At 41.0% G+C, this 20,244-nt stretch overlaps 1 protein-coding gene across 10 annotated transcripts in view; it reads left to right on the top strand.

Moving 5' to 3' along the window:
* Positions 1–20,244, top strand: part of TSNARE1 (t-SNARE domain containing 1) — a 311,118-nt gene that overhangs the window by 218,875 nt on the left and 71,999 nt on the right. For all 10 annotated transcript variants that reach the window (XM_088148899.1, XM_088148893.1, XM_088148901.1 and 7 more), the window contains 2 exons: positions 7,082–7,154; positions 10,200–10,282. In XM_088148899.1, coding sequence (XP_088005025.1) covers positions 7,082–7,154; positions 10,200–10,282 — 156 coding nt within the window. The remainder of the gene's footprint in view (positions 1–7,081; positions 7,155–10,199; positions 10,283–20,244) is intronic.

The raw sequence follows: 20,244 nt of genomic DNA on the forward strand, positions 1-20,244 counted from the left end.
TTACTTGTGGACCTTATTGCCACAAAATGTGGTGATGACCAATAACAAGGATAGTCTTCAAAGGATATCAGTTAAATTCAGGAAGGGCAGGTCTATCAAAGGGTAGATATTAGTATTCAAGACTCAGTGTTACCTCCAGATCAGAGTAGCTTGTCTTCAAATCCCAGTTCAAGAAAACAGTCTCGTGCTTGGGAGCATCTCAGAGGCATCCTTTGGCCCACTGTAAGAAACCAAATGCAGGATTAAGTGGGAACTTAGCTTTATCCAACCAGGGTATTCTTAGGTGAACACCCAAGAGGCATCTGGTTGTAAAATTGTATGCTAGTTACTTCTCCCCACTTCTGTGTTTTAACTTTTTACCCATCCTTGTGCTGGCAAAAAACTATCCCAGTATGAAATGCTCTGTCCTCACTACCAATTGATGTCCTGCCTTTATTGCTCCATAAGTCACAACAGTTGTCTGATTTCCCTCCAAGGTCATAGATGGCAAAGCTTAAAGACTGCATGCTCCTTGAGGCTGCCTTCAGAAGGTATTGGTGTAGGGAGGAAATGCTACAGAACTTCTCTACCTGTTGGACAATTCTCCCAGCGGTATGTCTGAACTGGAGACCAGGACACCAAATTGATTTATTGACAGCATTGGGGAGGAAAGCAGGCCTAAAAAGGGATGGAGTCACAGTCTCTCTGTAGATTTACTATATATACTGACATATAAGCTGAGAATTTTTGTCTCCAAAACGGACCTTAAAAATTGGCTTCAAATTATCTGTAGACAGAGCTCAGCTTTATTTATTTTATTTTTTTAACCACAGGCTTTAAATGATGTTGTAAAAGTTCATTGTTTCCTGCCTATCGCTGCACACATTCCTGGTAGGTAGGTAATCACCAGGTCTGGAAGTTTCCAACAGATAGTGTATGATTCAGCTTTCAAGCTAAAAGTTTTCAGTAGAGCAGAGGAGAGAAACAATTCTTTTGTTGCCAGAGAATTTGAGGTAAATGAAAAACGAGTTTCCATTTTTCCTGGTATTTTGGTTGCAATTTTGTGGGTCAGCTTATCCGCGGGTGACATATTTTTCCTGGTATTTTGGTTGTAATTCCACGGGTCAGCTTATCCATGGATGGGTTTATCTGCAAATATATTTGGTATGCAAATTAGAATATACATTGGATTGGATCTAGCAGCAAGGTATTACATTGGATATAATGCTTCATATGCCCGATGAGATCAGGGAGGTAATTAGGGTGTAACTGTGAATTAATGGGCAGGACTACAAAGACCATGGGCTTTTGAAAAAGCAAAGAGGCAGTGTTTCATGACCATAGTCCCTGCTCCCCCTAGGGAGATACTTTATTTTGATTTTCCTGCTTACATCCCAGTATCTCTTTCCAGCTTGTTATGATTCCTTGGCCTTCTAAGTGTTTTTATGGCTATACTGACAATTTTAGTTTCCCTGGAAATGTTTTTTTTTTTTTTAATGGGGGTAGTTGCCTAATTTGACCCCATAGAGCTAAGCAATGCTTTGTTTTGCCCTGGGAAGATGTAACCGGGTTAGGGGCTGTTAACTTGATCCCTAAAATTCTCCTTCACACCCATTCAGCTCAGGTCAACTTCAGCCTGCCTCACTTATGGACTGGGCTTGTGGTGAAAGCCCCATCATCAGGGCATCATGCAAAAAGGATGTTGTCATGATTATGTTGCCTTTGGTAAAGCATGGAAAAGTCCTAACAGCAGCTTTTGCCTCATCCAGCAGGACTATTCTTATGTTCTATGTTGCGTCCTCAAAATAAATCTCTTTTTCTCTTGACACATATCCGCACACATTAATGGAGGGGAAAATGCTGTCGAGGGTTGAGTGTGTGAAAATGATTTGCACAGAGAGCAGACAGCAAAGGAAGGTGTTTCTCTGAGAGCAGGTGGTAGGGTCAACCTGGGTGAAGAAAAACAATTGTATTACTTCCTTTCCTTTGGCTGAGCATTAGAGACTTTCTACTTCATTAGTTTAGATGGGAGATCCCTCTAGGACCTTTCAATTCAGATTTGAAAGCAAAAGGACAACATTGTATGAAGTAATTCACAACAAAGAGAGCCTTTTCAAGACAGTCTGGAGACCCTTGCCCTCAACACACACCAAGTTAATGAATTGCGAACCCAGTTTGTATCACATTTTCTTATCCACAACACGAAAGTGAAAGGGATTTGTTGAAGATGACAATGACTCCATGCTCCTTTGGACCTTTTTAAATGAAGCATGCGCTAGGTGAACAAACAACAATTCCAGGAACATTTGTGCATACCGTTACATTTAGCACATGCACTCACCCACCCCCAAAAATAAATACAAAAGAAATTGTATTTATTTTTGTTAAGCATAGGAGATATCAGAGGATCTCACCTTGCCATGAAATGGTAAGCTTGAGTTGTTTTTAAAATTTTCAGATCAAGAGAACAGAGAACTGTTGTGAACGGCTGGTTGGCTTTGCAAAGCACCTTTAATAAAGAAACTGGATTTTGTAGAAAGTGCTGAACTGAGTTAAGGTTAGCCTTTGTTAGAATTTTGTTTTGTTGCCAGCTTAGTATGTTTCACAAACCCAGAGCACGTGGTTGCTTTATGGTTCAGTGTATTGGGTGAACCCAGAAAAATGGGTTAATTCAGTAACCCCATCAAAGATGCTTTGCAAATGCCCCAAACCCAGTGTTATTGCATACGTGGAAGCTTAATACCCTGACTCTGTAATTAATTCCATTATAGCAAATTGAATTCAGAGCATCATACAGAAGGTGAAATTGCAGGCAAAATTGTGTTTATTAGGAAAAGACTCATGTGTCAGTCCCTGCATTAAACACACACACACAGACACACAACTGATAAAGTACTAAATGAATGCAAGTGAGACTGACAATGGTTCATTTGTAATTGGGGGTGAAACATAGAGGCTCTGCCTGAGACTTTGGAAGGCCATAGCAAAGGAGAGTGATTGGTAGAGGGCTAGAAAATGCCTGTTGTGTACCACCAGTGGTCACTGTTTCACAAAAGGGGCTTCAATGTTTGATGGAAGGACTTCCAAGTTTCACTGGAGCCCTGCAACGTAGCTATTTCTTGCCAGTCCTTGCACGATTGCGATTCTTCTCCCCAGAAACCCTTGCAGCACTCTGAGCAACACTGCAGATTACTATAAATAATTAGTGGTCAATTGTATTTGGCCATAAAGAGTCAAATATATTTGTGACCATTTCCTGTGTTTCGTTCTCTTCTTCTTCCTCCTCTTTCCTCTTCATTTATTGTTGTTGGTTTCTCATATCTGCTCACTGGTTCCATTGTCTGCTTCTCTAGTGTATTCAGTCATTCACAACAGTGCTCTCTCTGGCTTTATTGCAAATTAATGAGATTCTTACTGCATTACATAATTAATTACTGTGTTATTCAGAGTCGCATAATGAACTCTACCCCTGAAGAATGTAGATCCACTTGGCAGCCCTTATGAATTCATCACAGGAGACAATCTCACCATCAAGCAGCCTTTAGAGAATTCTCTGAATGCAGAGCCCCTCATTTTAGGACAAGAGTCTGCTTGGTGTAGTGGTTAAAGTCACTGGACTAGAAACCAGGAGACAGTGAGTTCTAGTCCTGCCTGAGGCACAAAGCCAGCTGGGTGACCTTGGGCCAGTCACATTCTCTCAGCCCTAGGAAGAAGAAAATAAGGGCAGACCACTTCCGGAAATGCGGCCAAGAAAACTGCAGACTTATGCATGTAATCATTGGGAGTCAAGATGACTCAAAGGTGTGCGTGCGCACATGCACACAATTCTAAGGATGCCCAAATTTGTAAATGAATATTTGGGATGGGTGGCTCTGTAATGGGATGTGGGAATGATCTTGGGAGACAGGTGGAACAGCCACAGCCAGAGCAACAGTCAGATAAGAGGCAGCTGAGCCCGCAGCAGGAATGGGGGCCTGGCAAACATCTGAGAAGAGACCCTCCCTAGTTTTTGGATGTAAAAGTGACAGGGGAACAATGTACTTTCAGACTTGGAAGACTCTGTTAATGTAGCCTTACAATAAAATTAGAGCTAGTACTCCTGGATGTGCTACTTGTCTGGACTACCTCGCAAAGCTGACAGGCTCTCACTGTCCATGTAACCAATATTCCAGAATCCATTATGGCTTGGTGCGGAGGTATATCATATTGCAGGTGGCTTCTGAAAGTCTTGGGTGTGCTCCTTAGAGACCTCCAAAAGTTCATACCCAATAGTAACATTTAATGTGACAGAAGGGGAAAATAATTAAATGCATGACTGCAAAGTAATCATGTTAAGTATATTTAGTTTTAATTAAATTTACATTTAAATGAAGTCAGATCTAATTTAGTTTCAGCTCTGTCTTCACCTGCTACTTTTGGAGAGCTGTCCCTGGCTAAGGAACAGATGACTGTCCCTGATATTCATTCCTCCAATGAAATCTGAATTAAGAATTGCTTTGCTGTTATTTTGAATAAGATGTCTAACTCTGCCTCTGCATCCATAGGCCCTCTCCTCTAAACCCACCTAACGTAATATTTGCGTTCTACAAGCTCTGTATGTCTAAAATGAAAAGTACAGGTTGATTGATTGATTATGTGCCATCAAGTCATTTTTGACTCTTAGTGACAACATAGATGGATTTTCTCCAAGACGATCTGTCCCTAACCTGTTCTTTCAGATCTCCCAATGGTGCACCCATCACCATTGTAACTAAGTCCATCCACCTTGCTGCCTGTCATCCTCTTCTCTTTCCTTCCACTTTCCCCAGCATTAGAGCCTTTTCCAGAGAGCTGGATCTTGGCATCATGTGTCTGAAGTAGGATAATTTGAGCCTGGTCATTTATGCCTTGAGTGAGAACTCTGGGTTGATTTGTCTGATGATCCGTTGGTTTGTTTTCTTGGCTGTCCACGGTCTTCTCAGGAGTCCTCTCCAACACACAAGTTCAAAAATGTCAATACTCCTTCTATCCTGCTTCTTCAAAGTCCAACTTTTACTTTCATAGAAAGTCTCATGCTTTGCACGATTCTGATCTTTGTAGGTATAGAAACATCACAGCATTTGAATATCTTTTCCAAGGCCTTCCTGGCTGTTCTACCAAATGCAACCTCTCTGAGGTGTATCTCCTGACTGTTGTTCCTTTACTGTTGATGGTTGATCCTAAAAGTACAGGTACAGACCCTTTATGTGCAAAATCATTGAGCTTTTCTTAAAAACACATCATTTTTAGGTTTACTGAGGGGACTATACATTTCATCTTGTTGTAAGGCAGATGGTCTCCATGTCCTAGCCTGACCTAGCTATCCACACACTAGCTAGATTGACAACGGAGCCAAAGACCCAGAGAAGGGGTGCTCCTTCCTACATATGGATTCTATTTATTGTCTTGTTTGTACCCACATTCTTCACATACCCTCCCATAGCAGTTTACAACACAAGACCAAATGTTGGCATGTATGTGTACAAAATTAAGAAACTCAGCAGTTTCACACTGAGAAAGTGTGAATGATGCAAAACATTAATCAAGCTTAGCACCCAACCAGTTCAAGAAACAGCCATGTAACTACACCCTATAGGACCAAAACTGCCTTCAAATGGAAATGATAAATTTCAATGGTCAATCAAGGAAGGAAGGGTAGTTTACATAAGTGGGGTTTCACGTGTCTTTTAAAAGCAGCCCAGGATGAAGACCACACCTCATCATTTTAAATAAAAAAATAAATTCCCCAAAATTGAGCCCCCATTCGACGAGGAAGCATAGCAGGACTTGAGGAAGCCCTGGGTTTGGTTACTAAGATCTATATTTGCCTAGATATTATTTTTATTGATTTGTGATTGACATTTTAGTGAATAAAAATAAAAATACTGAGCTATGGGGACAGAAAAAAAAAAGGATAGAAATCTAACCTGAGATGCTTTGGGAAAAACCTTTCCTTCCTTCCTTCCTTCCTTCCTTCCTTCCTTCCTTCCTTCCTTCCTTCCTTCCTTCCTTCCTTCCTTCCTTCCTTCCTTCCTTCCTTCCTTCCTTCCGTGATAAAATGCAAAGCTGGATTTCTTACCCTCTCCCACCTTTTAGTGTATCAGCTAAATAGAAGAGGGAGAGAAAAATCTTGTTTGTGATGTATAACAATTTGAGTTTTAATTGTGGACTGCACCTAATGAATGCTCAGGTATGGATCAAGGTGTAACAATGTTGTTGTTTTTTCTGTCTATTTGATTATTTTAGTCGGGGCTGTCTGTGTGAGTCAGTGTTTTTAGCTGTTTTTATGTTTTCCCTAGTTTTGTATGCCGCCCAGAGTCCACTGGAGTTGGGCAGCCAATAAATAGAAAGAAAGAAAGAAAGAAAGAAAGAAAGAAAGAAAGAAAGAAAGAAAGAAAGAAAGAAAGAAAGAAAGAAAGAAAGGAAGGAAGGAAGGAAGGAAGGAAGGAAGGAAGGAAGGAAGGAAGGAAGGAAGGAAGGAAGGAAGGAAGGAAGGAATTTCATTTCCCTCTCTCTTTCTGTCTCTCCCTCTCTGTTTCTGTGTAATGTTGCTCCATAAAAATAAGAACCTAATTTGGAAAATCATCCTAAGCCACTTCTCTGCACATTTTTGGCATTAGGCACTGAGCACATGGTAAAACTGACCTTCAAACATTATTCAGAATAATTTTGAGATGAACTGAGAGCAAAGATGTTAGGGCAAAGCATCTGAGAAATACTTGCAACAGTGTGTGTGTGCATGAAACCGAGCGGTTCATCCTCAGTCAAAATTGCTGAAAAAATATGAAAAATGCAATATATGAATAATTTGTGGGTGGGTGGAGGAATCCTCAATCTCCTTCATATTTTGGAATTTGGGGATCATTCTTGTAGCTAAGTTACTTACCAACAGTGTTTCATGTGGTGTCTCAAGAGCATTTTGTCGTTCCTTTCTTTCAGTACAAAAATGGGAGGTATCTCACTTAAAACAAAAACATTTGGGATAAGACAATATTTGTCCAGCTGCTAATGGTAGCTTTCTATTTAAAAAGTTAACTTATAGATCTTTGTACTCATACTTTTTCTTCCTTATTTTTTTTTCCAGAGTGATATGTTGGATGTCAACCAAATTATTAAAGACCTGGCATCTATGGTGTATGAGCAGGGAGACACAATAGGTAGGTATTACCATAGCTCTTGCTGACTGAAATCTTTCTCTCAAGAGTAAGCTAACGTTCTTAGAGCTACTACTCATAAAAAAGTAAGAGGGTCAGCCATGGTCTGGGCTATACCACTTCTGAATGCATGGGGGTGGGAGAATTGTCGGCAGGACTGGACTGTCCTCATCTTGCATGAAAACAAGTCTATCAAGAAGCAGTTTCTTAGCTTAGATTTCTCACTAGGTTTTTTTTTTTTTCCTATTTAATACACAATAATATTTGTGTGGAGGAACATGCAGACTGAGTGGCACATCCAGTGTGAGTTGGAATGATCCAAAGCCAAGTTGAATGCTTGCTTTATGCTTGCCCCATGATGGTGATCAAGATACACCTGAGTGAGTGAGAGGCAGCTGGCTAAACTCATCTTTTGAACAATTCACCCTAGAACAGATGGAAGTTTATCAGAAGTTTCTTCACCTAACATGATACTGTGTTGCAGATATTAACATTAAATCCTGTGATGTAAATTTCATCCCCCGTGTGATAGGTCAATAGAACTTATAAGTACTAAGCAAAATGCAGTTCATTATATCATGTAGTATAGAGCTGATTATTGATTGTTCACACATCCTCCCTTCCTGCAGGGAGCTAATTGATATTATGGACAACTGGAAGCTTCTCCTTGCTTTGAGCTGGCCCAGGTACATAGAAGAGACTACCAAGAGTAGCACCCTAGTCATCTTGTGGGCTTCCCACATACTGGCTCCTTTTCTCCCAGCAATGGGATATTTCATCCTACACTTGGAGGAACAAGGAAATTGCTATATGCAAAAGTACAAGCAAGCGGTGGTGCAAAGGGAAGGACTGGAACAGTGGAACAAGAGTTGTTGAAGGTTTCAAGCCAGAAGCCAGTTAGTATCAGTTGAATGTGGTTATCATTATATGCTTTTTGTAGTCAGGACTGGGAAGAAACTCCCAGGTTTTATCCAATGCATAGACTCCTGTAGACAGTATTAAAGTTGTAGTTACCCTTTTCTGTTTCAGACATGAGCATCTCTTTCTTTAGTTCTCATAGAATTGGTTCCTATTAACACTGGGCTTCCTTTTTTTTTATTATGAATTTTATTATATACATATACACTGAATAAAAAGAAACAAGAATTAATACAATTACAATTACTGCAGTTCCAATTACAATTGGAACATTGGGCTTCCTTAATGCTATCATCTGTCACGTCAAAAGGATTGAAACTGGACCAACTCTGCTCATGGTTGGAAACTGTCTCCCTCTCAGAGACCCATCAGAAGATGCCATTTTCCCTGCTGCCATGCTTGTTCCAGACAGGAGGGTTCCTTGGTGAATAGACAGCAAGAACATGACACTACAGTTGGTTTGGTGGTGTTTTCACCTTAGCAGCCTCTTCTGTTGTCAGCCCAGCAAGGTAGACCAGACTAAGAAACCATTGCCCTATAGGTCAGGACTACTTTTCTTGTAACAGAATCTTGCAAGTCTGAATGTATTTCCCCCTCCCTCCTTTTATCTTTGTGTGAACTAGGCAGAGGCTTATCTGAGACATTTTCTCAAGTTGTTTTCTTGGCCCAGGCTCAAACTCCTCTTATCTTACCCTTGCCTTGGTAGCGGCTCTTCCTCTGGTCCTTCAAGGCCATTCCCTGTGCTCTCTGCATCTGTTTCTCAGATTTGCTCTGGGCAGATATGAGTGACTCTAACCACTTGACAATAAGCAGCAATTATTTTGGTGACCTTTGTCCCTCTGTCACTTGCAGTTAGATTTATTCTCTGAGGAGTTCCCCATGCAAGGCAAGGGGTCCTAATGTTGACTTGTTTGAAGATCTAGGGGACATTGGAGTAGAAGCTGTACAAAATAAGACTTTGGGGTCTTTAAACTCAATCATTCTTCATTTCCTCCCTTCCTATGCTCTACATTTACACCCAGCACAGATTACTGGTAGCAACAGTGAGTTAAGTTAGCATCTCTGATCCAAAGAAGTTGATGAAGCAAGTTATGTCTTTGGATAAGGTTTGAAAGGACCAGACTTTACCTCATTTAAAACATCAGCAGCAAAAAGGGTGGGAGAAAGGAGCATCAAATGAGGAACCATATTCAAAACATCTGCTTACAGTTGGCAGGATTATATTCATCTCAGTAGTGTTCCACCACCATCTGCTACAACTCCATCACTGGGACTCTCCAGGATACCCCTGGCCACTTTACATATGCATAAAACAAGAAAATAATATCCAGACTTCTAGGAACATGAAAACCTTTACCACGTGTTGTGAAGGCTGATCTCTTTTTAGAAACCATGGGTGAGCAAGATCATGGATCAGGCCACTTCTATCAGAAATTGCTTTATCACAGAAAACATTCTTCCACACATTAACTTCCAGAGGATTGGGGGGGGGGGGAGAGGTAAATTTATACTAGTTAATTTGTCCCAGGTTTTACTCTTGCAAAGCTGGTCACCCTATTCTTCATCCCAGCTTGAGGATATTTTATGTGAAAGTCATTATAGCCTTACCCCTTTGATTTTCTCCTTGAATTGGAGCATCTCAGGGCGGGTTTAAAAAGTCAAGACAATGGCTGTGACCATGCAATGGAAGCCCCACCCATGTAAGACAAGGGCAGGGCTTCAATCATGCACTTGCAGCCAACAACTTTATCTTTTTGACTCCCGTTCAACCGATCCCCTTGCCTTGCATTGAGAAATCAATTTTTTAGAAATGATGCTATGTTTAAAACACATTTAGTAGGGATCTTTGCACAACACACCCAATTTACATGAGTGTTTCAGTTTTGCCTTCCGCATATAAATTATTTGGGGGGCTGGGGAAGGTTCGAAGCAACATTTTTCGGTGTGTGTTGCTATCATCTTTGCAGTTTCATTGCTTCAGACTCTACTCTCATAATTGCTCATTGCTTTGGTATTTTGTAAGCTTCTTGAAATGTAGTTTGGGATGTATGAACAGGGCAATCATTAAATAGCACTAGTTTAGCATTCCTTCTCTAACGCATAATTACCTGCTCTTCTTTTAATTTATAGATAGCATTGAAGCGAACATCGAGACAACCTCCTCGAACGTTGAGTCTGCCAATGAGCATTTGGCAAAGGCCAGTCAGCATCAAGTAAGTTGATTATTTTAAAGGAGGAAAAATTGGGAGGGAAAAGCAGACCACTTCAAGGGACTTTAGTAAACATGTGATTTATAATATTTTGGGCAATTGGAAGCTGGCAAAATGCCAGCAATTTTGCTGGAGTGTTTAGGAACCTTTTAAGGAGTATCTAAGATGGGAAGTCAACCCTCCCTTCCCAAAATTGCAGCTTGCATTAAAATCAGCACTCTGAGAATTGACGTATTAAACAGACTTTCTCCCCACCAGAAAATGAATCCGTGCTTTGAAAATGAATTCAAACGCTGCTTTTCATGCTTGGCTATTTGGCACTTCCTAAGTAGGAAGCTGATGCAAAAATGGCATGAACAGATGTGATACGGGGGGAAATAGGATTGAGTAATGCTGTTTTTAAGCCTTTTTGCCCGGAAGCGAGTGCCAAGCAAGTACAGACAAGTTTCTAGGCTTGTGTGAAATGAACAGGGAGACCAAATACGCTTCAAAAAAAACAAACCACGCTGACAAGCTCTGGAATTACAAGGCAAAACGTTAACGCCGTGGGTTTGCCAGAGAGTTGTAGGTTTTCTCTGAGCGAGTATCTGCACTGAACCCTTCAGTTGCTCCCATCCTGTGTTTATGCCAGCTTGACTTTCAGCCAGCTTGACTCCAAACCAGTCTAAGCAAACGCTGGCTGGAGAAGACCCTCTGGCATCGGCTTGCCATGCCTTTGGACTGGGCTGCAAACTAACGGATCTTTCCACGGGATGGTTGCGCTGCTGCTGTACCCTCCCACCTGTCCCTCCCAGGAAAGCAGTGGCCAATTTGTTTCGTTCTCCTGGGTGGTTCTTCTGGGCCATACCTACTTTTATGGGGGTATATATAAATATTCAGAGGCAGTTTGGTAGAGTGGTTAAGGAGCCGGATCAGGAATGGGGAGACCCAGGTTCTGGTTCTCCCTTAGGCATGGAAGCTGGCTGGGTGACACACCTAGACTAGAAAGCTGAAAAATATCTATCTACCAACCTACGTGAGACCAGTGTGTAAATTATGGTCCATGGCCTTCAAAGAAGAGGCCTTCACCTTGCAATGGATTGATTTGGGGGGAGGAGGAGGAGGAGGAGGAGGAGGAGGAGGAGGAGGAGGAGGAGGAGGAAGAGGAGGAGATATGTACATTCATACACACAAAGCCAAATTTATACGTATAAATTGAAAACATCAGAATGGACCAATATGGAGACACAACAACTGGCTTCAAGATACTGTTCCAGGAGCTCTTTCTTGCTAGCATAATGGTTATAATACTGCTTGTCTCCGGTCATTTCTCCCCACCCAGTATCTTCTGGCAGACTGGGTGCACTCCGGGTTCCCTCTCTTAAACGCTGTCATCTGGTGGGACCAAGGAAGTGTGCCTTCTTTGTTGCGGCCCCCACCCACTGGAACCGGATCCTCCCAGAGATAAGGACAGCCCCCTCCCTCTTAGGGTTCTGGAAAGCTCTGAAAACCCAGCTTTGGTCCAGCCCTGGGGTTGATGTATTGTTGTATTTTGGGGAAGGGGGGCTGTTTTGTTTTGTTTGTTTTGTATTATTTTTAGACTGTTTTAGTCTGGGCTGTCTGTATGGTTTTAGATTTTATCTGTTTTTATGGATTATTTTTTTTTTTTTGGTACATTGTCCAGAGTCCGTTGGAGCTGGGCAGCTGCAACAAATTTGAATTAAACAAATAAATAAAGAGACCAAAGGACGGGGCCTAGGAGGAAAGCTTTTTCTCCCGTGGACCCTGCCCTGTGGAACATCCTTCCACCTGAGGTGAGGCTGGCTCTAACCCAGTTGGTCTTCTGGAAGGCCCTCAAAACATGGTTTTGTCAACCAGCCTGGGGATGCCACGATAGAGTGGAGTCTTCCAGATGGTTGCATGATGGTCAACTGGAATGTACTCTCTGTCTGTTTTTTCACCATTTTGTTTTTTACCTTTTTAATATATTTTAGTTGCCTTTTTAATTGGTTTTTATGTATTTGGATTGTTGTATTGTATACACTGCCCATAATCCCTACATCAGATGGGCGGCTATATAAATGTGGCACATAGATAAATAAATACTTGCTTTACCTGTAGAATGTTCCTGGTTTGAAACTAAGCACAATGTTTCTTTTAATTAATATTAGTCTGTCCCTCAGCTATCTACTTTTCTGCTCAGCTTCTTGATTGTTGGTGCCTTGCTTGTGTTGCTTTACAAGTTAACTGGTGCACCATTTTGTCATTTTTCCAGTCGATGAAGTAGTTAGCTGGATATTTGCAGCTCAGATATGGAAGCTGCAGTGAAGGTCCTCTTTTAATTCTGATTACTTTCATGGGACTCAGGCTTCACCCCAGAGGCACAGGATCTCTCCTGAGTTGCCTCAATTCAATTAAATCAGCTTTGTGTGTGTATGTGTGTGTGTACATTTGCATTTTATTTATATAGAGGATATGTATTCCAGCCACTCCTTATTACCTATTGGTCTTGGTCAGAACTTAGTTGGAGTCCTGTGTCCAGTTCTGGGTATCAGAGTTCAAAAGGGACAGTGACAAATTGGAGTGAGCTCAGAGGAAGCTAATGACAAAAGGGCAGGTGAAGGGTCCAGACACGAAGCCATTTTAATGGCCAATGATTTACCATTTTAAACCTCTTCCTCCTCCTCCTCCTCCTCCTCCTCCTCCTCCTCCTCCTCCTCCTCCTCCTCCTCCCTTCTTTCCTCCTCTCTCCTCCCTTCCTTCCTTCCTTCCTTCCTTCCTTCCTTCCTTCCTTCCTTCCTTCCTTCCTTCCTTCCTTCTCTTCCCCCTTCCTCCTCCTCCTTTTTCTTTTATCAGTTCTGACCTTGCTTCCCTTCCAAGCCTAGACAAGGATTTAAAAATAATTCACAACACCACCTTTGGTGAACCAGGGCCCAATCCATATTAACAAACACCTATTCACTTAGGGCTCCCCTTGCATCTGAATGAGAAAAGCAAACAGGAATATTGCTTGTGTGAGCAGCGTGCAATGCAATTAAGCCATACTGTTTTAATTTCCACTGAGGAATGGTGAGGAGCAGGTGGCCTCCGTAAAATCTGGGTTTTTTTTTTCCCCAGCCAGACAAAAGCTTGCTCATGATTACAGGTATGCTGAGTGCTGTTGGTTTGCAAGGCACCTGCAGTTTTTATTTTTACCTTAATGCAGGAAACAGCTGCTTCCCCTAGAACAAGATAGTACCAGTTGGCCAATGTGGCAACTAATGTTTTTCAAGGGCTGAGCTACCATGTTTGTTCAAGCTACCGTTTTGCATATGCTTTTATAGTTACTGTTTTTCCTTATTGTTGGCTCGCTTGGCTCGAAACCTCTCCCTCCCTCTCTAAATAACAAGTTTAAGATTTAGAGGGAAGGACTCCTTTGGCTTTACAAGTGTCAGGCCTCAAGTGCTTTTAATCATAAAAGGACAATCTTGCAAAGGAAGAAGAAGCAGCAACTACATCTGGGCAGCTGTGCTTTCTGTTCTGATTAGAAAGAGCAGGTGTTTCTCTGGCACCTTCTTATGAATAGTTTTCAGTTTATGGTAGCACGTTCTGAGATAAGATGGTCCACATCCCTGTCGAAATAGATGGACCTTCAGGAAGCAAAGTGTGCTTGGCATTCATGGAAAGACTTGGAGGCCAAGGATTTGCTCATACTTCCTAGCAAGAGTTTGTCAGTATCATGGTCCGTGGGAATATCCTTGAGAGATAGGAGGAAGAGCCACAGCTGGTGCAATGGCCAGATAAGAGATATCTCAGGCCACAGAAGGAATGGGTGTGGAGAAAGCATCTCAGAAGGGACCTTCCCTAGTTCTCTGGAAAGCAAAGGTGAGGGAGGAGACATGTGTTTTTGGACTTGCAAGATTCTGATACTGTAACCTTACAATATTATTATTGTTGGTTAGGGTTAGGGTTAGGGTTAGGGTTGTGGAATGGGTTAAAATTCAACTAGGAATTTCCCACTTAGGACAGCTGTCCTGCGGAAATGGCAGAATTAGGATAGGTGTGCCTAGTGGCAATCCTAGGACAGAAGCTTTATTTATTTATTTATTTATTTATTTATTTATTTATTTATTTATTTGAATTTATTGCCCCCCCCCCAACTCCAGTAGACTCTGGAGTTCAATGTCCCAACTTCCTTTCCAAGCAAATGTGAGTGGTTTCGCTCCCACTAAAACTTCTAACTGTCACGATTGCAGCCATCAAATAAACCCGTTTATCTTCCCTAAAACAAAAATACATAAAATAAAATAAAAAAAGAGATTTTAGGAAAAAAAGGGGAAGGGGCTTGCGTAAATTGGCTGTGTCAGTTAGTGAAAATCTGAAAATTAGTGGAAAAAGACTCAAATATACATTTGGAGACACAGCCAAAAACAAGAGCATTTTCTGCGTTTTTAAAAAATCAGAATGCTGGGGAGACTGGAATATTTCCCTACCCACAGCGCATTTGGACAACATGATTAACCAGTTCAATTAAGCCTGATTCATTTTAAATGTGTTTAGTGTTTGTCCATGTACATTCTGCAAAACCAGCCCTTTGGTCTAGTTTATTGTCCTCTGTGTCCTGCAAATCCAGAAAAGTAGATGAATTCAGTAACCAAGTTAAATGCATGAGAGAAATGAAGTCAAATAAAGCAAACTATTTTTTTTTTCTGCTGAACTTCCTTTCCCTTCCCTTCCTCCCCCACTTTTGCCTCGTCTTGCCAGATTTAAACGTGGTGAGGCTCTAATCCAGTGTTTTTCAACCTTGGCAACTTTAAGATGTGTGGACTTCAACTCCCAGAATTCCCCAGCCAGCATGGGAATGCTAGGAGTTGAAGTCCACGCATCTTAAAGTTGCCTAAGTTGGAAAACACTGTTGAATAACAAGTGAACTTGGCAAAAATGCTGCCAAGGTGGGTAGCAAACCCATGGTAGTGTGAGAAGATCTGGGTTGGAACCGTGCAAATATCAGGGAATGTTATCCTAAAGGGCTGGGTGTTAGATTTCATTTTCAAAACCTGACGAGTTGACATAATTCTAACGATGGGACCTGGAGCATGCCCGTTCTACTCGATTTAATAGGATAGCCATACATTCTGGATGTCAAGGAATGGTTGTTAGAAATATATAATCTATCTGTTTTGGAAAAGGCAATATTTTCTACTAATCAAAGAATGCAGCAGTACATGTTAGTATGGCAGAGACTCTGTAATATCTTACAATAATATATTGTATTGTTCACATTATAGTAGTGAATTCATTAGTAGCCCAGTGACGATTGATAAGTATAAAACAGATTTTTTTTTCTGTTTCTTGTTTCTTTTCCTTTGTAGTTTGTATTTTTAATTCGTACCGTTTTTAAGATTAAAGATGGTTTTGTTACTAAAATTAAAGCTATAAAAAGAAGAAAAATGTAAATGGATAGCCAGACATAACCAGAGAGAACCTGTCCCACAGATCACCCAGTCTTGAGTTTTCAAAATATATTTTATTTTCATTCATTGGTTTTATGAACACATTTTAAGTTTTCATTCCTGTTTCGTGTGTTGTAAACTGCCTAAATTCAGAAGAGTAGGAGGCATGTACATTTGAGTAATAAAATAAAAAATAAAAAAAGCTGAACACGGATAGGATAAGCATGCAGGGTAGAAAATAATGCTAATTAAGTTGGCCCGTTTGATATACTTTGCATATAGAGGTGTGTGTCTGCATTAACATGAATGCATCAAAATCTCCCCGGAACTTGAAAATAGTCTAGTGAGTGGAGAGCTATCTTCTGACAGGAGGGTCTACAGGGAGTCAACAAAAAAGTCAGAACGATAGCTGTGTGATCGAAACTCTGCACATTTTTTTATGTGTGACACAAATTAAAAACAGTCAGAACTTCGATAGCACCACCATGGCTGATGTCTTGATGTTTCGGTCCATGTCCTACAGATGCCCCTTTCTTCCAGCATCAGAAAGTAGTCCTTCTGCCAATAGCTGGACTTGAAAATAATCTCCATTAAGTTTAATGGAAGCCATACTAAATACTAAATTTTTAAAGTCTGATCCAGCTGGGGAGGGATGATCTAGCCTTCTCCATGGAAAATAAAGGGACCCCCTCCCCAACCGCCACTTAGCCTAGGCCTCAAAACATCCTTCCAATGTTTGCTGCGCACGTAAGTGTTTAATGTCTCCATTTATATCAATAGAGGTTGGAAATTATTGGGATTAGGTGAATACAGATGGTGTTTGTGGATATGGCTCTACTAAGCACATTAGAGGCTGTTTAGCTACATCAGGGTATTAGTAAGTAACAGAGACCAGAGCAGGGCCAACTGAGAAATGAATTGTAGGGCTGGAGGGAAAGAGGAGTGTTTAAAAGGTTGCAAAAATAAGGTAACTGAACATTAGCATTCTTCCATAATATTGATCACTTCCTTAATAGGACAGTAATGTTGTCTTTGTATCCCCTTATTCCCATCATCAAAATCCTTGGCGGCTATTGCTCAACAACCTTTAATTTTTCTTCCTCTCTCTGCATTCTACAAAAAAGAGCACTGAAGGGAGATGGTGAAGGGTAAGGAGAGGAGAACCGTTTTCAAAAGGTGGTTTAGCTCCATGCTCATTCCAGAGTTTCACTTGATACAAGGCATCAACTTCCCTCAAGTCATCTTCTTCAGCCACAGCCCAGGGAAGACTCTGCAACTGTTCAGAATAGCCACATTGAATCGTTATTTCAGAAATATGTTTTACAGTGTCAGCTTTTTGCTTGCAGTTTTGCAGAGGGTAAAAAGATTTGAGCTTTGTAAAAGTAGCAGAATCACAATTTATGCAGGGGGGAGAGAGAGACAGAGATATTGTTCAACCACGTGTCTAAGCAATTTCTTGACCAGAAGTTGCTCCTACCTGCCCTGATCTCTTTCTTTCATACTCTTCAGATGTTGTCTTGTTCACACCTATCTACACATACACAGCTTTGTATCTCTGTACGTGCAGTCTTGGAGCTGAATATGTGAAGTGAGACTATTCCAAACCATTTCATTTTTTATGGAAGCTGAATTCATTCCCATACAGAAGTAATCCCTCAAGTTGCCCATCCATCTTCAAATATAGGATTAAAGAAGGGAGTAGCAATCCCAGGATAGAGCACATTCTGAAGCAAAAGGGGACCAGTGAAATCCCCAGCTGCATCTCCTGGTGGGACCTGAAAAACCCGTTTCCCTCAAACTGAAGAGCAGTTGCCTACCCAATTGATGTTCTCCATGTCTGGGCATCACCACTTTAATAGCTTGCAAAAACTTGAATCTTGGACTCTGGAGAACCTCATCTGGAACTTTGTGTTATAGATTTCAACAACTGAAACTAGTTCTTGGTATGAATTCTAAAGATCAACATTCTAATGTTTTCCAAGTATTTTGGATCTCCCACCAGGCCTAGTATGGTTGATGGTAAGATAGACCAACATCCTGAGAACATCCTGTGCCTGTTCCTGGTTAGAGATTATAGATTCCAGAAATGCATCTCAAGTACTGGTCTTTAGGACTGCACTGGGCACAATCCTGTTCACCTGCTTCTTGAAGGTCATGGAATTTGGCCCCTCTATATCCTAGTTTGAGCAAATATGAGACCCTTAACAAGATGGAAAGCAGGGTGGTTTTTCTGCAAATGGTGTTTTCTGAATAAAGTGTGTATGGATTTCCATGTTGTGCTTACCTCTGCAGGAGCTGAGCACAGGATAAACTTATTTGTATGTGTGTAATCATATTTGGAAAAGGAAAAACATTAGTATGTTTAAAAACAGTAAGCTTTTCTCAGTTTTTGTTCTCTCCCCTTCACTGTCTAAGCTGACTAAAAATAATCTTTTTTTCCACCGTTCCTCCTCCTCCTCCTCCTCCTCCTCCTCCTCCTCCTCCTCCTCCTCCTCCTCCTCCTCCTCCTCTTCCTCCTCCTCCTCCTCCTCCTTCTCCTCAAAAAAGAGACATTCTGGCACTCTATAACACCTTATTATGTGTTTAAAATTAATGCAAAGGATGTGGGGGGGGGATGACCTTGGGCAAGATTTAAATCAATCTGTTCTATGCTGAATAAATAAATACTAGGGAGATACCTATCTTAGAGGCATTGTGAGAAAGGAAGAATAAAAATAAAATCTGAAGATTGGTGTAGAATGCTGAAAGGAGAGGAATGGACCTGCTGAATTTAAAGGTCCATTTTAAGGTCCATGTTTTCCACAATCATCTACCATCCATTGGATGAATTATCTGAATGATCAGGATAGCAGGGAAAGATAACTTCTTACCTGTTGCCCCCTGAGGTGGGGCCAGCCCTACCATTATGCAGCATAGGGAGATAACCCTGACTTAGTCCTTGTTGAACTAGTTTAGAGGGTTCAGGAAGTCCCAGCAGATGGCAGCCTTGTTTGGGCTCAGCAGCTAAGCATCCATTGGATGGGAGATGCTGGAAATCCCAAAGTTAGTGACTGGCTTGGCAAGAAAGCAATAGCCAGCCATGTCTGTATGATTGTCACAAAAAGGTCATGGCTGCTGTCTTCAGGAGCTGACCTTGACTTGAAGGGAGCATTATCTTTAATGGAACAGAAGCTAGACATTCCTGCTAAACCATGAAGTGCACTGATGTCCTTTTGCCCCCGAGGATAAACAAGTTTTTGTAAGAGTCTTTCTATTTTAAAAGATGCAGGCGTGCCTAATAATGGCATTTAGCACTTAGCATGAAGATAGAGCTGATCACATGAGTACATCTTCCTACCTAGGAACAGCTCTTCTGTTACATTTAACTTTATGGCCTTCACTTAGATGCTATAAGATTTGAAATATATGTCATAGATACTTATTTTCTGGCTTAATTTTCCTCGGGGAGAGGATCTAATTCACAGTTTCAAGGGTTATATGTAGAACTAATGTGTCACAGAGCACAATGTACTTGGAAATCAGATTTGGCCCAGTAACTTTTGATGACCTGCCTTGAATTTAGGAATAGATTTAATTTTCTTTAAAAAATACATCATGTCTTCTAGTTTGGCACTAGAATTTTCTGTTGTCCCCAGCAAGCAATGGACTGATTTAGGAATAATGGTGCTTGTAGACCCATATATCTGGAGGATGCTAGGTTTATTTTATTTATTTATTCCTCACGTGTATATAGCTGCCCAACTCACAGAACACATCTCTGAGCAGCGTATAATAAAATCAAACCATAAAATCAACATTAAAACACTCCATAATCATAATAAAAAAATCAATATTATTAAAAAAGACTAGAAGGGAGCAACTTTGGTGTTTCAGACAAGGTAGTCATGTCAACAAATTGCCATTTCCCTGAAAGGTTGGGGGACAGCTAATCTATAAAGTAAATCTGGAAAATAATCCCGTTATAACATAAATACTAAGCAGTGTTAACACGGCTAACCGTTAAGTGAATTGGATCCTTTATCATCAGTTGCACGTATTATTCCAGTATTTAGTTGGCTATTTAAGAACATGTAAATTATGGCGAACCAAAAGTTTTCCCAACCCAACTTACAGCCAGAAGCATAAAAACATTTTACAGCCAGTATTTGAAAACAAAACAAAACAGAACAGGGGGAAAAAAAACAAAAACCCTTCAAATGAAAATCAGTGCGTGAAAGCAAGCTGCATGAGCAAAGTACATTTGAACAGTTGAATAAAATCAATTAAAGCTGATGCTAGACAGCAGATGCAAAAAGAGCAAAAATTGCATTAACTAATGAAGCCACACTGTAATATAAATAGAACTTTGGAATTAAGCATGCTGGAAGGGCAAACAGGTAAAAGAATAAATCTCAGGCATGTCTCTCAGCAGATGATATCCCAAAACTGGGGAACCACCAAAGAATTCCACCACCACCCTAACCATCCACCTGCCAAACTTCAGCTGTAGGAGGACACCAGATCTGAAGCAAGACCTTGATTTAGCAGATCCTGTTTGTAGCAAGTGGCTGCCTT

The sequence above is a fragment of the Python bivittatus genome, unplaced genomic scaffold, assembly GCF_059951505.1.
Source record: "Python bivittatus isolate LINGU-HERP-01145 unplaced genomic scaffold, Pbiv_v1 ctg000590_np1212, whole genome shotgun sequence".
NCBI lineage: Eukaryota > Metazoa > Chordata > Lepidosauria > Squamata > Pythonidae > Python > Python bivittatus.